This window comes from Microcaecilia unicolor, chromosome 1, assembly GCF_901765095.1.
Source record: "Microcaecilia unicolor chromosome 1, aMicUni1.1, whole genome shotgun sequence".
Taxonomy (NCBI): domain Eukaryota; kingdom Metazoa; phylum Chordata; class Amphibia; order Gymnophiona; family Siphonopidae; genus Microcaecilia; species Microcaecilia unicolor.
Genome location: NC_044031.1, coordinates 425,786,246 through 425,807,493, shown reverse-complemented (window position 1 = coordinate 425,807,493; position 21,248 = coordinate 425,786,246). Strand labels below are relative to the sequence as shown.

Here is a 21,248-nt window from a genome sequence, read left to right as displayed (position 1 = left end):
TGTGGAGTGAACTAGTTAGGCAGGGGAGATTGCTGGATGTGAATGGACTAGGGAGACACAGAGGAAATACTGGATATGGGGAGTGACTAGGAGGACTGACAGAGAAGATGCTGGATATGGATAGACTAGGGAGACAGAAAGAGGAAATGCGAGGCACTGAGGGACTAGGGAGACAGACAGAAGAGATGCTGGAAGGAGGCTAGGAAAGAGAGAGGGCAAATACTGGCCTGGATGGGATGAAGGGGGAGGGAGAGAGTGAAGACTTGGATTTTTGACTAGGAAAGAGCTGAAATTTAGTTATTCGGGGGAGAAAATTTGGTAAGAATTGGGTCTGGGAGAATTAGGTTGGGGGTTATAAACTGAAAACTGGCTGTGATAAAGAATGGGAGTTGGAACTTCACATGTGGGTGCCTAGAGAGGGAAAACGGGACTCTGCAGCTGGAAAGAACGATTATTCTGGATCTTGGCTACTGGGTGGGGGATACAGCAGGCACTCTGGTGGTAATGGGAATGCAGAAAGTAGAGAGACTCAGGATTTACATAGAGAGGAGAAAGTGGGGACAGAAGGGAAAGATGGGTTGTGGAGGGTAATACAGTGGAAGATGGAAAACCAGTAGATCCACAAGGAGTTTAAATAAAATTAAAAAGTGGAAAGGAAAAATGAGGTAGGGGATGGGATTTGATATACATATTATACACAGGTACTGATTTAGTACCTGAGGCAATGGAAACTGAAACCTGTTAATATGGTTCTTAGGCCCCAATGCTCAGAACCTACATGTTAGAGCCGATTAGCGCAGAACCAGCACTGGCATTAATTTGTGCAGAATATTTAGAAAGCTTTAGTGCAGGAAACAATATGCATGCTAAAGATGGCCACAACTTGTATTTAAATGTAGTCAAATGGATGTTAATGAGGTAGTTTGCTGTTCCCTCTCAATGCTCAGACAGCAGCACACAAACAAACCCTGTTCTTAAAGATGGAAACCTACCACCAGCTCGGAGCTGCCATTGGGGGGATTGAAGAGTGGCTTTCTTATGATTTTCTGTTTAAAATCTGCCGGGATTGATTTGTTTTGGAAGTGGAAGGAAGCCTGTGCAAGCTTCTAAGCACCGGTACTGAGAAACAAATGTGTGCGAGTCCGAGCAAACCTGAAAGTGAAAGCACACACTGGCGCCTGTTTTCTGCTCTTGAATATAAGCCTTTCAATTGGAAAAAAAATTGAAAAGCTTATAGTTCGCCGATGTATGCTTCACTTTTGGATTTGCATGGACATGTACACAAAAGCTGTGCTTTCTCTGAAAGTCTTGTGCTTATGTGTCAGACACGTTCCTGCCCGTTACTTTTGGTGTCACAGCACACATATAATTTGCAAGTCATTAGCATTAGCATTGGGGAACTAAGTTTTTACACTGTTCCCGTGGTATGGGATGAGTGCTGTTCATTTTAGTGCCAGAGTTCTGAGCATCAGGGCCCTAGGCTCTGCACTAACCATTAGTCTAGGGAGGATGGGAGAGATTGGGGTGTAAAGAGGTAAGGCACAGGGGTAGAGATAAATTGATTGCTATTGGTAATGAGAAGAGATGATTGGAAGGGAAGAATAGTAAAAGGGGTTATTGAAGAGACGGAATCAGTGTGGGGGTGGCAGGGGCTAAAACTAGAAAGAAAAAGGTAAAGATTCTGAGAAGAGAGAAATGGAGCAAAATCAGATGAAAACTAAAACATCAATGCCAGATGTAGTGGAGGAGAATTAAAACTGGAAAGTAAACAATAGATTCTGGAAAATAGTTTGAACAGAATGCTGAAGGAAAAAAAAAGAGACGAGGACCAAATTGATTAGAAAAACTATGTACAGATGACAAAAGTAGAAAAAAATAGTCTTATTTTCATTTGGTGTTTGGAATATGTCAACTGTTGCAATGTGCACCTCTTACAGAAGAAAATGAATCTCTCTTTGTATTTATCTAGCTTTGCATTGAATAAAGTTTGCATTTTGTTTTTTTATTAGTACTTTTTAATTTTGTGGTCCCTTAATTCTTTACAGGGCGAGGATCAGTCTGTGTTCTGCTTGTGTGGCTAAGGGTAGGGATTCTGCTGGTGTATAATTTCTGCGTAGGGATCTGCAGAAGTCTGGCATGTTTCAGTTGGAAGTGTGTTGATGTCCAAGGGCTTGGTGTATTATTTACAGCGCTGCCTTTGAGTTCTGGGTGTTAGTCATGGTTTGGTAGGGCTGGGAAAAATGTTTACTGAGGAAGACTGGGGAGTTGTAGGATCTTAGAGGTCATTTGAAATCCCCTGGGTTGATATTTTCCTGCAGTCCACCCTTGGGACTGAAGGAGGGTTAATTTTTGGAAAACAAAATGAGGTAGGTGGCAGTTCTAGGAGGAGAGTACAGCACTTACCTCTAGCAGTGCTGCTGTTATGCCACCTCCCAATCCCAGTATTCATCCCTACCCAATGCAGCCAATACAGTGCTTTAGCACTTCATCTTGGGCCACTGTGGGGCTGAAGTAGTCTTGTGATAAGAGTACTATACTACTATAAATCACTTCTATAGCGCTACCAGTCATACGCAGGGCTTTATAATTGAACATGAAGAAAGACAGTCCCTGCTCAAAAAAGCTTACAATCTAAATCAGGACAAACAGACAGGATCAATAAGGATAAGGGAAGGACAGACAGAAGGACACAATGATAAGATAAAAGTGACAAGTCAGGAGTCAAAAGCAGCATCAAACAGGTAGGCCTTTAGCCTGGATTTGAAGGCAGCCAGGGATGGAGCTAGATGTAATGGCTCAGGAAACCTATTCCAGGCATAAGGTGCGGCGAGATAGAAGGAGCGGAGTCTGGAGTTAGCAATGGAGGAGAAGGGTGCAACTAGGAAAGATTTGCCCAGTGAACGGAGTTCTAGGGAAGGAGTGTAGGGAGAGATGAGGGTGGAGAGGTAGTGAGGGGCTGCAGAGTGAATGCACTTATAGGTCAATAAGAGGAGCTTGAATTGTATATGGAAATGGACAGGGAGCCAGTGAAGCGATTTCAGGAGAGGGCTGATATGGGCATAACGACTTTGGCGAAATATTAGTCGTGTGGCAGAGTTTTGAACAGATTGAAGAGGAGAGAGATGGCTGAGCGGAAGACCTGTGAGAAGCAAGTTGCAGTAGTCTAAGCGAGAGGTGATGAGAGTGTGGATGAGGGTTCTGATAGCGTGTTCAGAAAGGAAAGGGCGAATTCTGGCGATGTTATAAAGGAAGAAATGACAGGTTTTAGCAATCTGTTAAATATGGGCAGAGAAGGAGAGGGAGGAGTCGAAGATGACCCCAAGGTTGCGAGCAGACGAGACAGGAAGAATGAGCATGTTGTTGACAGAAATAGAGAATGGGGGAAGGGGAGAGGTTGGTTTAGGAGGGAAGTTAAGGAGTTCAGTTTTGGACATATTGAGTTTCAGGTGGCGGTGAAACATCCATGCAGCAGGAAAAGGAGTAAGAGAATACGAAGAAGGATAGGGGAGGTAGGGCGACGAAGGCGGGATGTGCATAGGAGAAATGGAGATGGGTCTACTGCAGGAAGGAAATGTTGAAGGTTGAGGGCTAGCAAGGGGAAAGGAGAGAAGGTGGGATGATGAGGGTAAGGGGAGGGTAAAGTATAGCACTTACCCCCCCCCCCCTGATGGAAGGGGTAAGAGACAAGAAAGTGCTTCCTGCACCTTCCATTGCATTCTCCCCCCCCCCCTTTAGACTCACCTTGGTCGCCTATCCTCCCTTGCATCCCTTACACTCTCCCTCAGATCCTTCTCAGTCACTACCCTCTGCCCCTCACACTACCACCTCAGAAGCTCTTCTCAGACCAGGCCCACTCCATTTCCTCACTGTACTCCCAACACCCCTCTTCTTGGCTTCTGACCCATACATCCTGCCTTACATATCCTCACTGCCCACCATTCCCCCCATTGACATGCCTGACCTGCATACACTCCCACACATCACACCACTGCAGTGCCTCGACATACACAAGCCCAAATCTCAGATATCTCATCCACAGCAGACACAGACTACACCCCACCCCCCAAAGTCTTAAAATACCTTTCTATACACCCGTGTACCACCCGCCCCTCCCCCAGCCTAAATATTAAGAGGCCAATAATCAGCCTGCGGGAGGAAGCCCGCCTAAGTGCCACGATCGGCGCTGACCCCAGGTATTCAGTGCCAGGCCATTTCTGGTGACTAGCATTGAAAATCCAGTTGTTTTTTGGCTGGCTCAAACTTATTTTATTTATTTATTTTTTGTTACATTTGTACCCCGCACTTTCCCACTCATGGCAGGCTCAATGCGGCAGGCAATGGAGGGTTAAGTGACTTGCCAAGCTGCCTGTGCTGGGAATTGAACTCAGTTCCTCAGGACCAAAGTCCACCACCCTAACCACTAGGCCACTCCTCCACTTACCCGGTATGTCAATATTTAGCACTAGCCGGTTAAGTCTGGCTAACAATACGACTGCTATGTAGGCGGTCCAATTTGGCCGCTAAACTCGGCCAGTCGGTGCTGAATATTGCTGGTTATCATGGGATATAACTGGTTATCTTTTCGGCGCTAACCGGCAATATTCAGCGGAGCTAACCGGTTATCTCATGCTGAATATTAATGGTTATGTGTAATATTAGCGGCCATTTCTGGCTGGTTAAATAGTGCTGAATATCAGTCGGTAAAACTCTGCTCCCAAACATTCTTTCACCACTTTCAATTTGTACATATACAATAAAGGTCATGGATTTGATATACCAAGTGTCTATGGTACAACCAAAGCGGTTTACATTTTATTATAGGCAGGTACCATCACCTCCTCACCTCCTTCCTGCTCCCTGACTGGACCTCTAAAAGGAATTCCACCCCCCACCCAGTCACCAGTCCCTGTGAGAAATGGTGTTATAGGGGCCTATCCTAATTTTTCTGGCCAAAGCCCATTCAATCCTAGCTACCCACAGAGTGGAGGAGTACCTAGTGGTTACAGCCCAGTTCAAATCCCACTGCAGCAACTTGTGATCTCGAGCAAGCCATTAAACCCTCCATTGCCTCAGGTACAAACTTAGATCATAAATCCCCAGAGGACAAAAAAATATCTTGTGTACCTGAATGTAACTTGCCTTGAATTCCAAATGAAAAAGGCAAGAACTAAATAAAAAAAATTCCTTAAACTTCCAATCTTCTTTCAATCTATATAACTGTGTGAAGTTAAATAAAGCAACAAACCACAATTTGTCACATAATAGAAAGATTCTGAAAGATTTCTTTTCTAGAAAGTGCTACTTGCCTTACTATCTATATTAATAATTCTCACCTCAAACATTCTGAAGCTCACTCTGTGGCAGGGAAACCCTGGAGCCCTGCACTTAGGCTGTCACCACTCACCACTCACTGTCACTCATGCACCACTCTCACTGATAGACCCACCCACAGCCACGCCCCTTCCACACATAATTGCCTACCTCAACGTTCTAATGAAGCTGCAACTTCCGGTTTGTGAGGTGCCAGAGATCGGAATTTAGCTCCATTACTATTTGCCCCGCCCTCGCGTCAAACGTGATGACGTTGAGGGCGGAGCTATGACACTTGACCAATCGCATCGCTCCGGCCTCAACGTCATCACGTTTGACGCGAGGGCGGGGCATACATCGATGTATTACGCGACGACGATTGGAGGGAGTAAGCCAGGTAGGCTGTAGGTCACAGGCAGCGAGGAAGCCAGCCAGCCACTCTCTACATCATGGGGCGGGGCGCCGGGCGGGGTGGGGCGCCCACAACCACCCTGAAGCACGGAGGGTAAGTCCAGCATCAAGAGGAGGGGGATGGGAATGAAAGCGCGTTGCTAGCGCCCGTTTCATTGGCCTCAGAAATGGGCCTTTCTTACTAGTTTTATTATATCACTCAGGCAGGATATATCATAGATGCTTTATACATATGTCACAAAAATCTCAAATAACAAAATACAGGGGGCAAAGGTATTAAGCTGCATTAAAATTGTCTGTTAACATACATTAATGACCATTTTTAACACAGGCGGTATCTCCTATTAAACACTGTATGAAGACCTATTGCACTAAAGGGTATTCAATGCCAGTTGTTGGAAGCAGCTCAGCATTGAATATCTAGGTTTAACGCCAGAGGCAGACAGCAAGCGCGCTGCCTATTGCCGGCTGAATATCGGGCCCAAAGTATTTTAATCCTTTTATTTTATTTGATAACTTTCTCCAATTTGGCAAAGTATTACTGATCATGCTCCAACAAGTTAGTCATCTCAGCTCTGTGAGAAATGCTTGGTGTGGACGGTGATTAACTACTGGTAATCTGAAGACAAATTTCTGATCTGTACAGCAACAAGACAGGATGTGTGCACATAGAGGTCAGAAGATTGTGGGGGGGGGGGGGGGGGGGGGAAGCATATTACTGAATAGTATTTCATAGAAATAGCCAAACCAAGGGTAAGTGAAAAAAAAAGGTTGCTGGATGATATACAGTGTTATGAATTCCAAACTTATAAGATCATTAACACCATTCAGTTCCATGAAATAAATGCTTAACTGATATATATATATATATATATATATATATATATATATATATACACACACACACATACAGTGCAATCCGCATAAGTGCAAGGGTCTGGGACCAAAGAAATACATGCAGTTAACCTGAGTGTGCAGTTAACCGTTGTGACTCAAAAAAGAAGCTTGACATCTGATAAACATATGTACAGTACTTTTATTATACGTACAGTATACAGTCTCCGTTTAATTGACGTTAGGCTTACTTGAAGTAATCAGTCATAGTCTTCTGTACACTCTTGTGTCTGTGAGTTCCATGGACTACGTCTGCCAGACGGTAAAAACTGTCATAGCACTGACATCCAGTGGCCTCCAGATAGGCCCGCACGGTGTTGAGACTCTCCAGCGTTCTTGCAAAAGTGGCAGGAGGTTGTTAAATTTTGTCAGCATGTGCCTTGCTGCTCATTTCATCATCTGTTTCATCATCAGCCGTTGCCTGCGTGTAGGTGCATATCTCGACATCAGTGCTGTCATCAGCTGTTTGTAGATCATAATCAACAGCTACGTAGTGATGAAACTCCTCTTCAGTAGCACCGGCTGGGATGTCAATAGCCTGTTCATCTGATGCGTTTGCAACAGCTGCATCTGTTTCGTCCCTCTCCACATCCCTAACAAAGCTTGCCCGCTTGTAGCAGTTCACAATGGTTGCCTGTGTAACATGATTCCAGGCTTCTATTTATTTTTTTATTTGTACATTTGTACCCCGCGCTTTCCCACTCATGGCAGACTCAATGCGGCAGGCAATGGAGGGTTAAGTGACTTGCCCAGAGTCACAAGGAGCTGCCTGTGCTGGGAATCGAACTCAGTTCCTCAGTTCCCCAGGACCAAAGTCCACCACCCTAACCACTAGGCCACTCCTCACCTGCATGTGTAGGGAATCCAACAGTGATAGATTACGAGCCAGTTCAACAGCACGTTTATCCTTGCCAGTTTGGTCATCCATAACGCTCATCAGACGACGTAGCACAAGAACCCGATAATGTTGTTTGAAAGTGGCTATTATTCCCTGATCCATAGGTTGGATCAGAGAGGTAGTGTGTGGTGGCAGGAAGACCAACTTGACGTTAGACAGCCTGACATCATCACTGTGTGCAGTACAATTATCACAAAGCAACAAAATCTGACATTTTTGTGCCTGCATTCTACTGTCTAACTTCTTTAGCCACTGCTTCCATATTTCCCCTGTCATCCATGAATTTGCATTAGCCTTGTATGACACAGGAAGTCGCTTAACATTCTTGAAGCAACGGGGCTGTTTGCTCTTTCCAATGACGAGTAGTTCCAACTTCTCACTCCCATCCATATTGCAGCAAAGGAGGATCGTCAGTCGGGCCTTCAACGTTTTACTTCCTGTAGTTTCGGCTTGTTTGAATGCAAGTGTACCATAAGGAATCGCTCGCCAGTAGAGTCCGTTTTCGTCAGCATTGAAAATGGCACGAGGTGCAAACTCATTCAAGATGGTAGGAAGAACTGAAACAACCCAATTTTCAGCACCAAAGTCATCAGCAGCTTGTTTTTCACCATGCTGTTTCTTGAATTTTATGTTGTTCCTCTCCTTCCATCTTTCCAACCATCCAACAATGGCTTTAAATTCAGTTAGTCCAAGACTTTCAGCTAGCTGATTAGCTTTCTCCATAAGCAGTGGACCACTGACAGGAAACTGTCTGCTCCTGACTTGAGAAAACCATCGAAGAAGAGCATCTTCTACCTCCTCAGCTTTTCCTGCCCGTTTTTGTTTCCGGTGTGGATTTGCATTGTTTTGCCAGTCTTCCAGAAGCTGGTCTTTCTGCTTCAAGATATGTGAAATTTGACCGGGATTGACACCATATTCTTTAGCAATAGATGCTTGACTTTGTTTGTTTTCTAATTTTTTTAAGAACTTCTGTTCATTCAGCCAGTGTTACAGTCTTACAGTTGCGCAACAACGACGACTCCAGTGTACACTCTAACAACATTCTTTCGCTTATTCTGCCTGTGGCAGTTAACCAATGATATTTCAAATTTACTGCCCCTTTGTCACATGCCAATCAGCTTCCATATTCCGTGCGTGCGCTTATGTGGAGTCTTTCCTGCAGAGGAGCGGTCTTAAAGCATGCATATAAGCGAATCTTGCACTTATCAGTGGTGAGCTAAACCGAAGTTTGTCCCCATAGAAATTGATGGCGCCAAAAACGGGACAGAAGTACGGCATGCAGTTAAACAGAGCATGCGCATATATATATATATATATATATATATATATTTTTTTTTTTTTTTTTTTAATTATTATTTGTTTCATTTGTATCCCACATTTTCCCACCTATTTGCAGGCTCAATGTGGCTTACATGGTACCGTAACGGCGTTCGCCAGTTGTGGTGTGAACAAATATAGGTGTTATTGATGGTAAAAGGATCGTGTTTGGTAGATGCATAGGGGAAGTTAGGGAGAGGGGATGAGGGTTAAGGTGTGTCCATTACAGTCTTTGGTTTTGCAGTGTCACAGGAACTTGGATTTTTATGTTGGGTCGGTGGGGTATGCCTTTTTGTACAGGTTTGTTCAGATCCCTTATTTTATCATCCTCACTTTAATATTCCCCCATCTCTTGTTTGTCCTGTTTCTCTGTCCTAATTAGATTATAAGCTCTGTTGAGCAGGGACTGTCTCTTCATGTTCAAGTGTACAGCGCTGCATATGTCCAGCAGCGCTCCAGAAATGATAAGTAGTAGTAGTAGTAGTTCTTTCCAAAAACTTAGGTGGTCGTACGTTGTTTTTACTATTTTTGGCAGTGCGTACCATAGTTGTGCGCTTAAATAAGAAAAGCTGGATGCATAAATTGATTTGTATTTGAGTCCTTTAGTACTTGGGTAGTGGAGATTTAGGTAAGTTCGTGCTAATCTTGTAGTGTTTCTGATTGGTAGGTCTATGAGGTCTATCATGTATCTCGGGAGTTCTCCATAGTGTTCTGTCCATGGTGTTTCTGTCCATTTAATATCTGTTATTATTAGGTTCTGGTCAGTTGAAAGTTTATGTGAGATGAGGTCGAGTGTGTGCCCTTTGACGTGTGTTGCTTGCATATGTGGCCATTTGAGATCCCATAAGTGGAGGACTTCCTTACATTCTCGTGTGTAGAGTAACAAGTAAACGATAAATAGATATATATATATTACTTATGGATATTATGAAAAATGAACCAGTTTGCAGTACAGGAAGCACAGAATTTCCAAATCTCATCTCTAGACACAAACATACAAGCATCGACAGACTGGTTAATACTAATCCCTTCTGAACATTTCATTAAAGTCTGGCAAAGTCTGTAAACAGCCTGTTGAAAGAGCATCAGTGACGATGAGAAACGGCTGTGCACATAAGGAGAACTAGGGATTAACCCTCTGAGGTAGTGTGGCTCTTTGACACAATACATTAATCAAAAGGTTTTAATACAAACAGGAGCTCTACAACCTGCTAGTACCAAACAAGCCCAGAAACTACTCATTTTTGAATGTGCCAGATACATAGTGCTAATGATTAAGGGCTAGATTTTATATATGGCACCAAAACAATTGTCACCAACCCCCCCCCCCCCCCCCCCTGCACTTAGCGGTATTCTATAAACCTCACCTAAAGGTAGGCGCAGTTTGTAGAAAATGCGTAGCGGATGTCCCACAACCAAAATTTAGGTGCAGCCATTTATGACAACTAAAATCTGGTGTAAATGTCCAAGTCTTTAGGCGCTGATCAAGCAGATTCTATAACAGCGCATGACCCGCTCATGCCCCTCAAATGGCCATGCCCCTTTTCTGATCTGCACATTAGTATTTAAGCACAGTACTTTACAGAATACGTTTAGAAATCTGTTCGTATAAATTCTAATTAGTGCCAAGAATTGCTTGTTATTGGCCAATTATTGGCACTGGTTAGCTTGTTAAACAATTCAGTTGCACATGCAAATCAGCTACATATACAGATTTGTGCGCACAACTTTAGTCCCTTTTATAGAATCTGTGGGTAAGAGGGTAATTCTCTATCGGTTGCCTAAAATTAGGCGCTGGGATGCTGACCACTACGCATTAGCCCCTGGATTCCATAAATAGCACCCAAATTTGGACACGATCCTGAAATTCACACACAAATAAATTAGCTAATGAGCCATTAACAATCAATAATTGGCTGTTAACAATCAATTCTTGACATTAATTGGCTCTGATTTGGATTTGTGTGCAGATCTGGCTGTGCCCAGTTCTATAATGATCTGTGTTTGAATCTTCTAGCATATGGGAGAGGCATGGTTGGGCCAGGGATTTTCCAAAGAATTACATAGTGTAATTCTGTGCAGTGTTTACAACATTTGTAGGCTTGTACGCCCAAGTTGTGCACCAGGATTTACACTAGGTTTCAGTTGGTGCAAGTCCTCACATCCAAAGTGGGGCACCGGAATACACATAAGCACTATTCAATAAAGAGAGCTCAGCCCAGACTGCCTTTTATAGAACAGCGCTGAATACAAATTTTTCCCATTTACTGAATCAAGTCGGCATTTACATGCCAACATTTATGCACAGATGTAAATGGCTGGAGTATGTGTCTGCATCTAAATGTTACAGCTGCACGTTTAACTGCCGGTATTCCATAACTTTAGTGCAGAAGTGCGAGCACACCCCAGATCTGCCCTGTGCTCCTCCCACATCCACACCTCCTTGCAGCCTCACAATGCAGAATACTAACTAAGGCCCCAATGCTCAAAGCTTAATAATGGCTTATGGACTTTTCTTTTAGGAAACTATCCCAACCTTTTTTAAACCCCACTAAGATAACTACTTTTACCACATTCTCTGGCAACGAATTCCAGAGTTTAATTACACATTGAGTGAAGAAATATTTTCTCCGATTTGTTTTAAATTTACTACTTTGTAGCTTCTTTGCGTGCCCCCAAGTCCTAGTATTTTTGGAAAAAACAAGCAATTCACATTTACCGGTTCCAATCCATTCAGTATTTTATATACCTCTATCATATCTCCCCTCAGTCATCTGTTCTCCAAGCTGAAGAGCCCTAGCCACATTAGCCTTTCTCCATCAGGAAGTTATCCTATCCCCTTTATCATTTTTGTCGCCTTTCTCTGTACCTTTTCTAATTCCACTATATCTTTTTTGAGATGCGGTGACCAGAACTGCACACGGTATTCGAGGTGCAGTCACATCATGGAGAGATACAAAGATATTATAACATTCTCAGTTTTGTTTTCCATTCCTTTCCTAATAATTCCTAATATTCTATTTGCACTTTAGTATTCTCTAACTTACGTGCCTAAATATGGCACCCACCCATGTTCCACCTATACGTACGCCCCCTTGCTGCTGCACTCTAATGCAGGTTGCACAAAAAAAGATTGGCACTGAAAAAAGTGCCATTCTATAAGCCACGCTTAAAGTTAGGTGTGGTTTATAGAATAACGCTTATGCCCGGGTATCATGCCTGACTATAGGTTTGGCAACATGGTGCAAATGTACATGTTTAAATTAGATGCATATCTCCCCTCATTCTATAACAATGCGCAAAGATGTATGAAACATCCTCATTATGCCTATGAACCGCCCCCCCCCCCCCCATTTCCGTGCCTCCTTTTTCAACTCATGCGTAAAATTTAGGTGTGGATCCCGTGCACATATTCCAATTAAATCTAATTAGTGCCAATAATTTCTTATTAAAAAGCCAATTATTGGTGCTGATTAGCTCATTATTTAAATTGTGCATGCAAATTGGGCGTGTGCCCAAATGTGCTCACACAATTTTTGGTGACTTTTATAAAATTAGGAGGTAAAGAGGGGCATAATCGAACGGTGATGACCATCTCTAAGGGCGCCCATCTCTAAGGACGTCCCGGTGAAGGGAAGGGGAAACCCGTATTATTGAAACAAGATGGGCGTCCATCTTTTGTGTTGATAATATGGTTGGGGACGCCCAAATCTCAACATTTAGGTCAACCTTAGAGATGGTCATCACCAGTTTTCGGCGATAATGGAAACCGAGGACGCCCATCTTAAAAACGACCAAATCCAAGTCATTTGGTCGTGAGAGGAGCCAGCATTCGTAGTGCACTGGTCCCCCTGACATGCCAGGACACCAACTGGGCACCCTAGGGGGCACTGCAGTGGACTAACTGATGCACTAACTGAATGGAAAAAGGGAAATGGGACTTGATATACTGTCTTTCTGAGGTTTTTGCAACTACATTCAAAGCGGTTTACATATATTCAGGTACTTATTTTGTACTAGGGGCAATGGAGGGTTAAGTGACTTGCCCAGAGTCATAAGGAGCTGCAGTGGGAATCGAACTCAGTTCCCCAGGATCAAAGTCCACTGCACTAACCACTAGGCTACTCCTCCAAAAGGCATGCAGTGGTCACTAACCACCTCCCACCCTGAAAAAAAACAACTTTAAAAACTTTTGTCTTTTTTTTTTAGAGTATGGGTGAAGGATGTCTTTTGCTATGCCTCCGCAACAGCAGTTGAGGACGTACTTCGTTATTTATTTATTTAGATTTTGCTCACACCTTTTTCAGTAGTAGCTCAAGGTGAGTTACATTCAGGTACACTGGATATTTCTATACCTCCGTCCCTACAAGGGCAGTTGAGGACGTCCAAAATGTGGATGTTTGTGAGAAGGACATCCATGCCTGCTATGCCTCTGATACCCCCTTTATTTATTTGGATTTTGGATCACAAGTAGCAATAGTGGGCTTTGAACCAGCCACCTCTGGATTGCAAGACCAGTGCTCTAACCACTAGGCGACTCCTCAACTCCACTCCACTCCTCTCCCTTGAAATTTGGCCATCCCCGTGGGGGAGGGAGGGCAGTTGAGGACGTCCAAAATGTTTGAAAGAAGGACGTCCACGCCCTCGTTATGCCTCCACTGACACACACACATACCTCCCCCCCAGGGACCTGCATACTGCCCCCCTCCCCACAGGAATGGCCAAATTTCAAGGGCATGGCATGGAGTGGAGGAGTGGCCTAGTGGTTTGAGCACTGGTCTTGCAATCCAGAGGTGTCTGGTTCAAATCCCACTGCTGCTATTTGTGATCCAAAATCCAAATAAATAAAGGGGGTGTCAGACACATGGACATCCTTCTCACAAACAACCACATTTTGGACATCTTCAACTGCCGTCGCATGGGCGGAGGCATATTGAAGGACGTCCTCAACTGCCCTAGCAGGGACGGAGGCATAGAAATATCCAGTGTACTTGAATGTAACTCACCTTGAGCTACTACTGAAAAAGGTGTGAGCAAAATCTAAATAAATAAATAGCAAAGGACGTCCTCAACTGCTGGAGGCATAGCAAAGGAGGTCCTTCACCCATGCTGTAAAAAAAAAAAGACAAATGCTTTTAAAGTTGTTTTTTTCAAGGTGGGAGGTGCTTAGTGACCACTGGGGGAATCGGGGAGGTCATCCCAGATTCCCTCCAGTGGTCATCTGGTCATTTAGGGCACATTGTTGTGGCTTTTGGTCAGGGACGCCCTTCTTTTTTCCATTATCGCTTGAGAACACCCCTCTGTTAGGCATGCCCCAGTCCCACCATCGCTACGCCTCCAACACACCCCCGAGAACTTTGGTCATCCCCGCGATGGGAAGCAGTTGAGGACGGTCAAAATCGGCTTTCGATTATGCTGATTTGGCCGACCCTGAGAGAAGGACGCCCATCTCCTGATTTGTTTTGGAAGATAGGCGTCCTTCCCTTTCGAAAATAAGCTAGAAAGCGTGTAAAATACTATGTAGCACCCAACTGGCAGATTCATATGCATAGATAGTAGTAGTCTAAAATCTTAGCATGAAAATGATGCTTACATTTAGACACTACCCCTCCCCCAATATTCAGCTGGCATCGGGCAGAGCTTTTGCTGTCCACCACCAGTGTTAAACCCAGATATTCAATGCTGGGCTGTTTCTGGTGACCAGCATTGAATATTCAGTTCCATTTTCGACCACAGCAACTTAACCAGTTAAGCCGATATTCAGTGCTAACCAGTTAAGTGCTTAGCACAAAGGTTTTCGACCCAGTTCTCGGGGCAATGGAGGGTTGAGGGTGGTCTTTTACTAAAGGTTATCTTGAATTATCTGCAGCAGGGCCTATTTTATTCCTATGGGCCTTGTTGCAGATAACTCAAGCTAATCTTTAGTAAAAGACCCCCTAAGTGACTTGCCCAAGGTCACAAGAAGCTGCAGTGGGAATTGAACCCAAGTTGTCAGGATCAAAGCCCACTGTACTAACCATTAGGTTAAATAGTTTTGTATAAGGGGACAATTCTATAGGAGGGTGCCCTCTTTTGGGTGTCCGAATGCTGTACAATGAGAGTTATTTCCATAATTTCATCTGGGTGGCTAGATTGTATTATAGAATACTAATGTAACCCAGCACTGGCGTGCCTTGCATGTCCTTGGCTGCACCAGCCAAACTTATTGTAATCTGTAAGCTATGTGCATGGGAAGCCCCCATACTCCACCCATGCAAATGCCCCTCCTTACAGTTACACTCATCCTTACAAAGGAGCGCTTAGCCACTATACTGAAGCTTGCCCGTGTGAGTGCTGGTATTCTGTAAAGTTGCATGCGCAAATGGCACATAAATGTAATGCCATTAGTCCTACAAGCCACAGTGTTATAACTACGATGCACTGTGACTTGTGCGATGAGGTTTTAACAAATTTAAACTAAGATTCCACAGTGCAAGCTGTGCGTTGCTCACAGTGTACCTACAAAAATGTATGCATCATAACAGCAAGCATGTTTTTAAAAGCATTTCATCTTGAATCTTGCTTTAGAACTGTCTATTTAACTTTTTATGTAGACTGTGCAAGTAAGCTTTGAAATATTCAAGTTGATCTTGCATGTCCCTTATTCTAGATTAATTAAACTTAATCTGTAATCAATCTGGAAAGCATTTCCCAGGTGTCTCATCACTCCATAGTCATCTGCAAAGTCCATATAATGAATGGAATTACTTGAGGATCCCTTACAAGAATGCTCAGGGGAGAAACCTCTTTCCAGAAGGGGCTTCTCTGGAATAAATGCTCTCCAACGACAATGCCATACTGTAAACATTTACGGTTGAAAAGGTTGTAATGAAAATAATGTTGCCATTTCTTTAACATTTTAGCTACTGCTAATACCAGTTGATTACCCCAAGGTCTCATCTGTTAATTATAAAAAGCTGTGCAATGCCACATAGTTAAAGTAAACCACTGATGTAAAGTTTTCACAAATTTATATAACTGAGATAACTATGACTAGCCCTGTATATGCTTAATATCTCCTGCAGAGTATAGCTCTTTAGAGCTTGGCAAAGATACAAGATGACTGAATTAAGTTATAAACCAGGGGTGGGTTAATTATGCCGAGGGTCTGTCTGAAATTATTGAATCTTAAATTACCCAATTAAGTACTAAACCATAAGCATAATTCTGTAAAATAAAATTAAAAAAAAAATCCTTGAAAGCATGGTGGTGTGTACTTGCCTGTGAAGGCACGAGGCAAACAAGCAGAAAGAATATGCAGCAGTCCAAAAAACGCTCTTTTCAGATTTCGAGAGCTTAGGAAAACACAGCATTTATCCATGTCACCTCCATGAGCACTAGTGAGTTCACAAAGAAATCAGTATGTGAGCCTTTAAGAAAAAAAAGAACCCACAAAACTGAAAGTGGTAATTTTCTTAACAAAGAAATACAAAAATAAAGAACTTTTATTGCAAAAGTAAAATTAATTCATAGGCAATTAAGAAAGAAAAGGGCATTGTTGATTACAAGGTGTGATGGAAAATGAGTGCATCGTTAATCGTTAATTGCGGTAAAAATGTTTGACCATTCTGTGGGATGCCTTGTTCAGCCGAATAATAAGACAAAGCTTTATTTAAAGATTTCATATGGGTGTAATTAGGGGTATGGTCTGGCCATGGGTCTAGGTTTTGTCTTTATAAAAGATGATTACATAAATTAGTAAGACTTGCTTTCTTTTCTAGGCAGCCTGAAGTCATGACACATGACATACTGTTACCGAAGAACTGTGGCACAAGAGACCTTAACAGAGGTTGGCTGAATGGTACACAGAATGCATTGTAGATGGGTAAGAGAGGGTCCCTAGTTTCTATTACTGGAAATCACGGCATAGCCCCTTTGGCCAAGTAGAATGGCCTGAACTTTTAAAATTTCTCAAGTTGCCATGTTCTCTGAGTAGGTAGCCACATGGATGTTTGATGGAATATTGTGCTACATTAATAATTTGTATTTTGTGTCTGCAAGCCACTGATTCAAGTGTACTTAGCAGGTAATAAAAGGTGGTATATAAATGAATAAATTAAATAACATGGCACATCGGCTCAAATGATATGAAACCAAATGAAAATGAAAGACAATTATAATACAATAGTAATTACTAGTCTTTTCACAAGTCAGTCATTGCAACTTGTAGTCCTCATCTTAGGTGAGGTGGCACAGAGGTTGGCACCCACTATTTCTACTAAAACTGAGATTATCGTTTACGTTTACTGGATGAGGAATGGAGAAAAGATGTTTTAAAAATGAAGACATGGTCAGCCCTGGATTAACCATTAAGCAAAATAAGAATGTTCTTAGGGCACCAAGGGAAAGGGGCTCTACAGGGGTTTTCCCCCCTCGCTATCATGCCCTTAACTCTTTCACTGCCATCTGCCACACCCATGATCCAACACTAATTTCAGTGTTTTTCTAATCACCATAAATAGATGTTTTGTTTCAAACAAAAGTGGTATTTATTTTAGCACTTATTGAGTCTTAATGTCTTGTCAGTTAAGCAACGGAAGGGCTTAGGCATCAGTTGGACTTAATCCAGCCCTGGGCATGGTCATAATAAAACTTACATAGATCACACAAGGACAAGGTACAAAAGAAGTTGAGAAGTGCCCATTAACAACATGGCACAATGGTATCTTTCCCCTCTTCTGTCAGCAAAGTCAGGTATGTCTGGGTGGGGGACTTGCAGAAAAATGGTGGTGTGTCTCAATAGGCTGACAGGGGCTCCATGTATGAGAGGTGTGTGTGATGCAATCTTCAGTTTCTGTATGGAGAGGGTTAGGTGTGTGCAATTGAAGGGGTATTTGGATGGGGGGGTGTTGGGGCTAGGGAGGCATACTTTCCGCACCACACCTCATTTTTTCACCTGCCGTATCCCCTTGCTTGCCCACCTCATGTTCTTACTCTCCCAACCCTTTCTCTCTCTTCTTATGGCTGCAGATCATGTGCCTTTCAGGCTGGGACTGATTGCAGCAGACCCTTGGGTTACTTGTAATGATGCTGCAGTGCAACACTCCCAGTCTTTCTTCTTAACAGCTCCCAGTCAAGGTCTCACAGCATGCACTGTGAGATTGCATGGCTCTTGCTAGGAGACTGGCCCATCAGCAACAGATGTGTGCTTAAGCACTTCTGGGACTGACAGTTTGGATGGAGATGATAAGAAATAAGAGTGGGAGGGCAGTGGTGAAAATAGTTATAGGTAATTAAAGTATCTGGCCTGCTTAACTCCTTCCACTGCTGGGTCTTTCATTTATTCTTTGAGTGGTAGGGCCTGGCCTCATCTCTCCACCATGCACAAATTCTTGCATTACTTTGCCTGCATCTTCTCCTTTTTATTACTTATTTTATTTGGATTTTGCTCACACCTTACTCAGTAGTAGCTCGAGGTGAGTTACATTCAGGTACACTGAGTATTCCCCTGCCCGGTTCACAATCTAAGTTTGTTGCACAAGAGAAGGAATGAAAACCTGACTGGCTAGGTGTGTCCACAGGACTGCTATACAGAGATAGACAAAAAGATGCATTTTTACTAAAAAAAAAAAAAAAGGAATACATTTAGTTTAATAAAGAGAAACTGGAAATAAGAGTCACAGAAGAAAGCCAAAATGAGATCCTGAGGAATTCTTAATTTTTCTGCTTTAAGATGCATTTTGTTCAGTTTTGATCCTGAGTTCTAACTACCATAGGCAGAATATATGTATGGATGCCATATACTTGTTGCATACTTGCAGGCCTTACTCTACAACAAAACACTACCACTAGGCTGATTTTGCTATGTCTCCTAAGAGAAAAGTCAAACAGATTTCAGTTTCAAAAGTATGACATCATGGTACCTATCAGCCTTCAAACATGGAAGACTGGCCTGCCAGACTGCTCAGAAAATGCCCTTTACAGCCGACTAAAGGTATCCAGATTGTGAAGCTCACAAAAAGTAAAGTATAAAAGGAATCAGCTTACTTTTAACTTGTGAATGCAAAAATATAATAATCAACATCTGAAGAATAATTACCCAAGGTCATGCAGTAAGACAGCTGTTGGGGTAGAGAAACATAGGACAGCCTCATAGTCTGCCCTGAACACTAAACTGTGTCATTTCAGGTTCACTGTTACATCATTATCTTTTAATTAATTTAGGAAAACTGCAAGAAAACCAACTAAAAGTTTCTTTCAAAGCTCTGACGGAACAAGGCTAGATCATGTCCCTTCAATCACATACCAACTTCTAGTGCCATTCTCACAGGGTTGACCTGACCGCTAGGTGTACTGGGCATCTGCCTAGGGTAGCATCATTTGGAAATGGCACCAGCGAAGCAGTCAGTATCTCTAAACAAGACTCAATGTAGCCAGCACAGGACCTTTATCTCCACTGCGGCTCAAGTCCTGCCACATCTTGTGCCATTCCAAACAGGAAGCTCAGAGGGACGGAACACAGTGAGCTTTGAAAACCACACTGGCAGTGCTGAGTCTTGTTTAGAAATAGTGACTGTCGCACTGTTTCTAAACAAGAAACATTAAATTGGCCGGCTGTGGGGGAGTGGAGGTGAGAGATATAGAACAGAAGTGAGAAGAGGAGATGCTGGATACCTTGGGAGGGAGGGACAGAAAGAAAGGGAGAAGCTGGAAACTTGGGGGAGGGGATAGGGAAGGCGAGATGCTGGACATGAGAGTGAGGGCTTTGAGCCAGACCAGGGGAGAGGGTACAAGACTGAAAGTTTGTCTAGGGCAGCGATTCCCAAACTGGTTTCCAAAAGAAATTAGATTATAGAATCTGTTTGCATGAATGAATATATATATATATATATATATATATATATATATATATATATATATATGTTTACATCAATTTATTTATTAGGATTTATTTACCGCCTGTTTGAATGAATTCATTCGGGGGCCCTTTTACAAAGGCATGGCAGGCTCTATGCACATGCAGCATGTGCCAAAACGAGACTACCGCCAGGCTAGTGCGCCCCCTAGCAGTAATTTTGGATTTGGCACGTACCTATACTGCCGGGACAAATGATTTTTTTTTATTTCCTACCTCAAGCGGCATTTCCGGTGTTAATCGGCAGTTGGCCCACGCCAACCGGTCGCCGCTTGTGTAGTGCGTGAGCCCTTACCACTAGATCAATGGGTGGCGTTAAGGGCTCAGGCCGTAAATAGGCACGTGCTGGTTTCAATTTTATGGCAGACCCTTTTCCCACCCCATTGAAAATAAGCCCTTTTTCCCAGACGCAGTAAAAATGTAGCCCAGCGTGCGTCAGAAACACCCACCCACATTACCGAAGGACACTTTTTGCTTTGGTTTAGTAAAAGCATCCCTAAATGCAGTATACAGCAAGAATAAGTCAAACATAAGCAATAGACAATTACAGCAGTAAAAATTGAAGGCTCCTCGAAGTATGGAATAATATTTTAGGGATTCCGCCATAGTGCAACGTTTGGAATCACTGGTTTAGGGTGTCAGATACACTTGAGCTGGCCCTGCTTCTCGCATGTACTACCTTGGTATTTATAGCACTAAGACTCACTCCTCCTTTATTAACCATTGCCTATGAATGCTATGGAGAGTTTCCTTTTTCACTTTCTGAGGTTAATGTACAAGAGCAAAAAAAAAAGTACATTCATCTATTTATCATTGTCACAAATGTCTCAATGAGATTGCATCAGATGCACAATGACTTCTGCACCAAATATATTTTATCTGCATGAGAAATTGTTACAGAATTTATATACAGAGCTGGATACATGTTTTTTTTTTCTTATCCAAGTACATTGTGCTAGTGCAATGAATTTTTTTTCTGTGCATTGTGCAAAAAGCATTGATTTGGTTTGTATTGATAAAGCTCAGAATACTGATTTGTTTTCATAGATAGATAGATAGATATTACTTTGTTTATCTTCCCAGATATTTCTATTGTTGGTTCTCTTTAAAGTGGACTATGAAGTACATTTTTCCTTTATTTCCTTTTTTCTTTTTTTTCATGTTCTTTTATACAATGTAATATTTGCTTGTGCAAGTAGACGCTTGTTATTGTAAATTCTTTGAAATGTGAATAACAAATAAGATAAAGCTCAGAAAAATGTTTGAAAATGACAGCACAACGTGTTACCATTGGCAGGAAGGTACGTAAAAAGCTGGAATTGGCTTCTCTTTCGTTTTCCATTGCAGACGTAGAAATTGACCTGAACAGGACTGGTTATTCTTGGATTGCGGAAAGGTGGTATTTCAACCACTAACGTATTCTACAAAAAGATCATAAATGAAACATATTTAACAAACACACCAAATGCAGGATGCACAACAATAGACCGGAAGTAAGCTCTACTACACTCAAGGAACCTCCAC

The 21,248-nt window shown here is 42.7% G+C and overlaps 1 protein-coding gene across 3 annotated transcripts in view; it reads right to left on the bottom strand.

Moving 5' to 3' along the window:
* Positions 1-21,248, bottom strand: part of NFATC1 (nuclear factor of activated T cells 1) — a 444,007-nt gene that overhangs the window by 184,824 nt on the left and 237,935 nt on the right. For all 3 annotated transcript variants that reach the window (XM_030211903.1, XM_030211921.1, XM_030211912.1), the window contains exon 8: positions 21,013-21,145. In XM_030211903.1, coding sequence (XP_030067763.1) covers positions 21,013-21,145 — 133 coding nt within the window. The remainder of the gene's footprint in view (positions 1-21,012; positions 21,146-21,248) is intronic.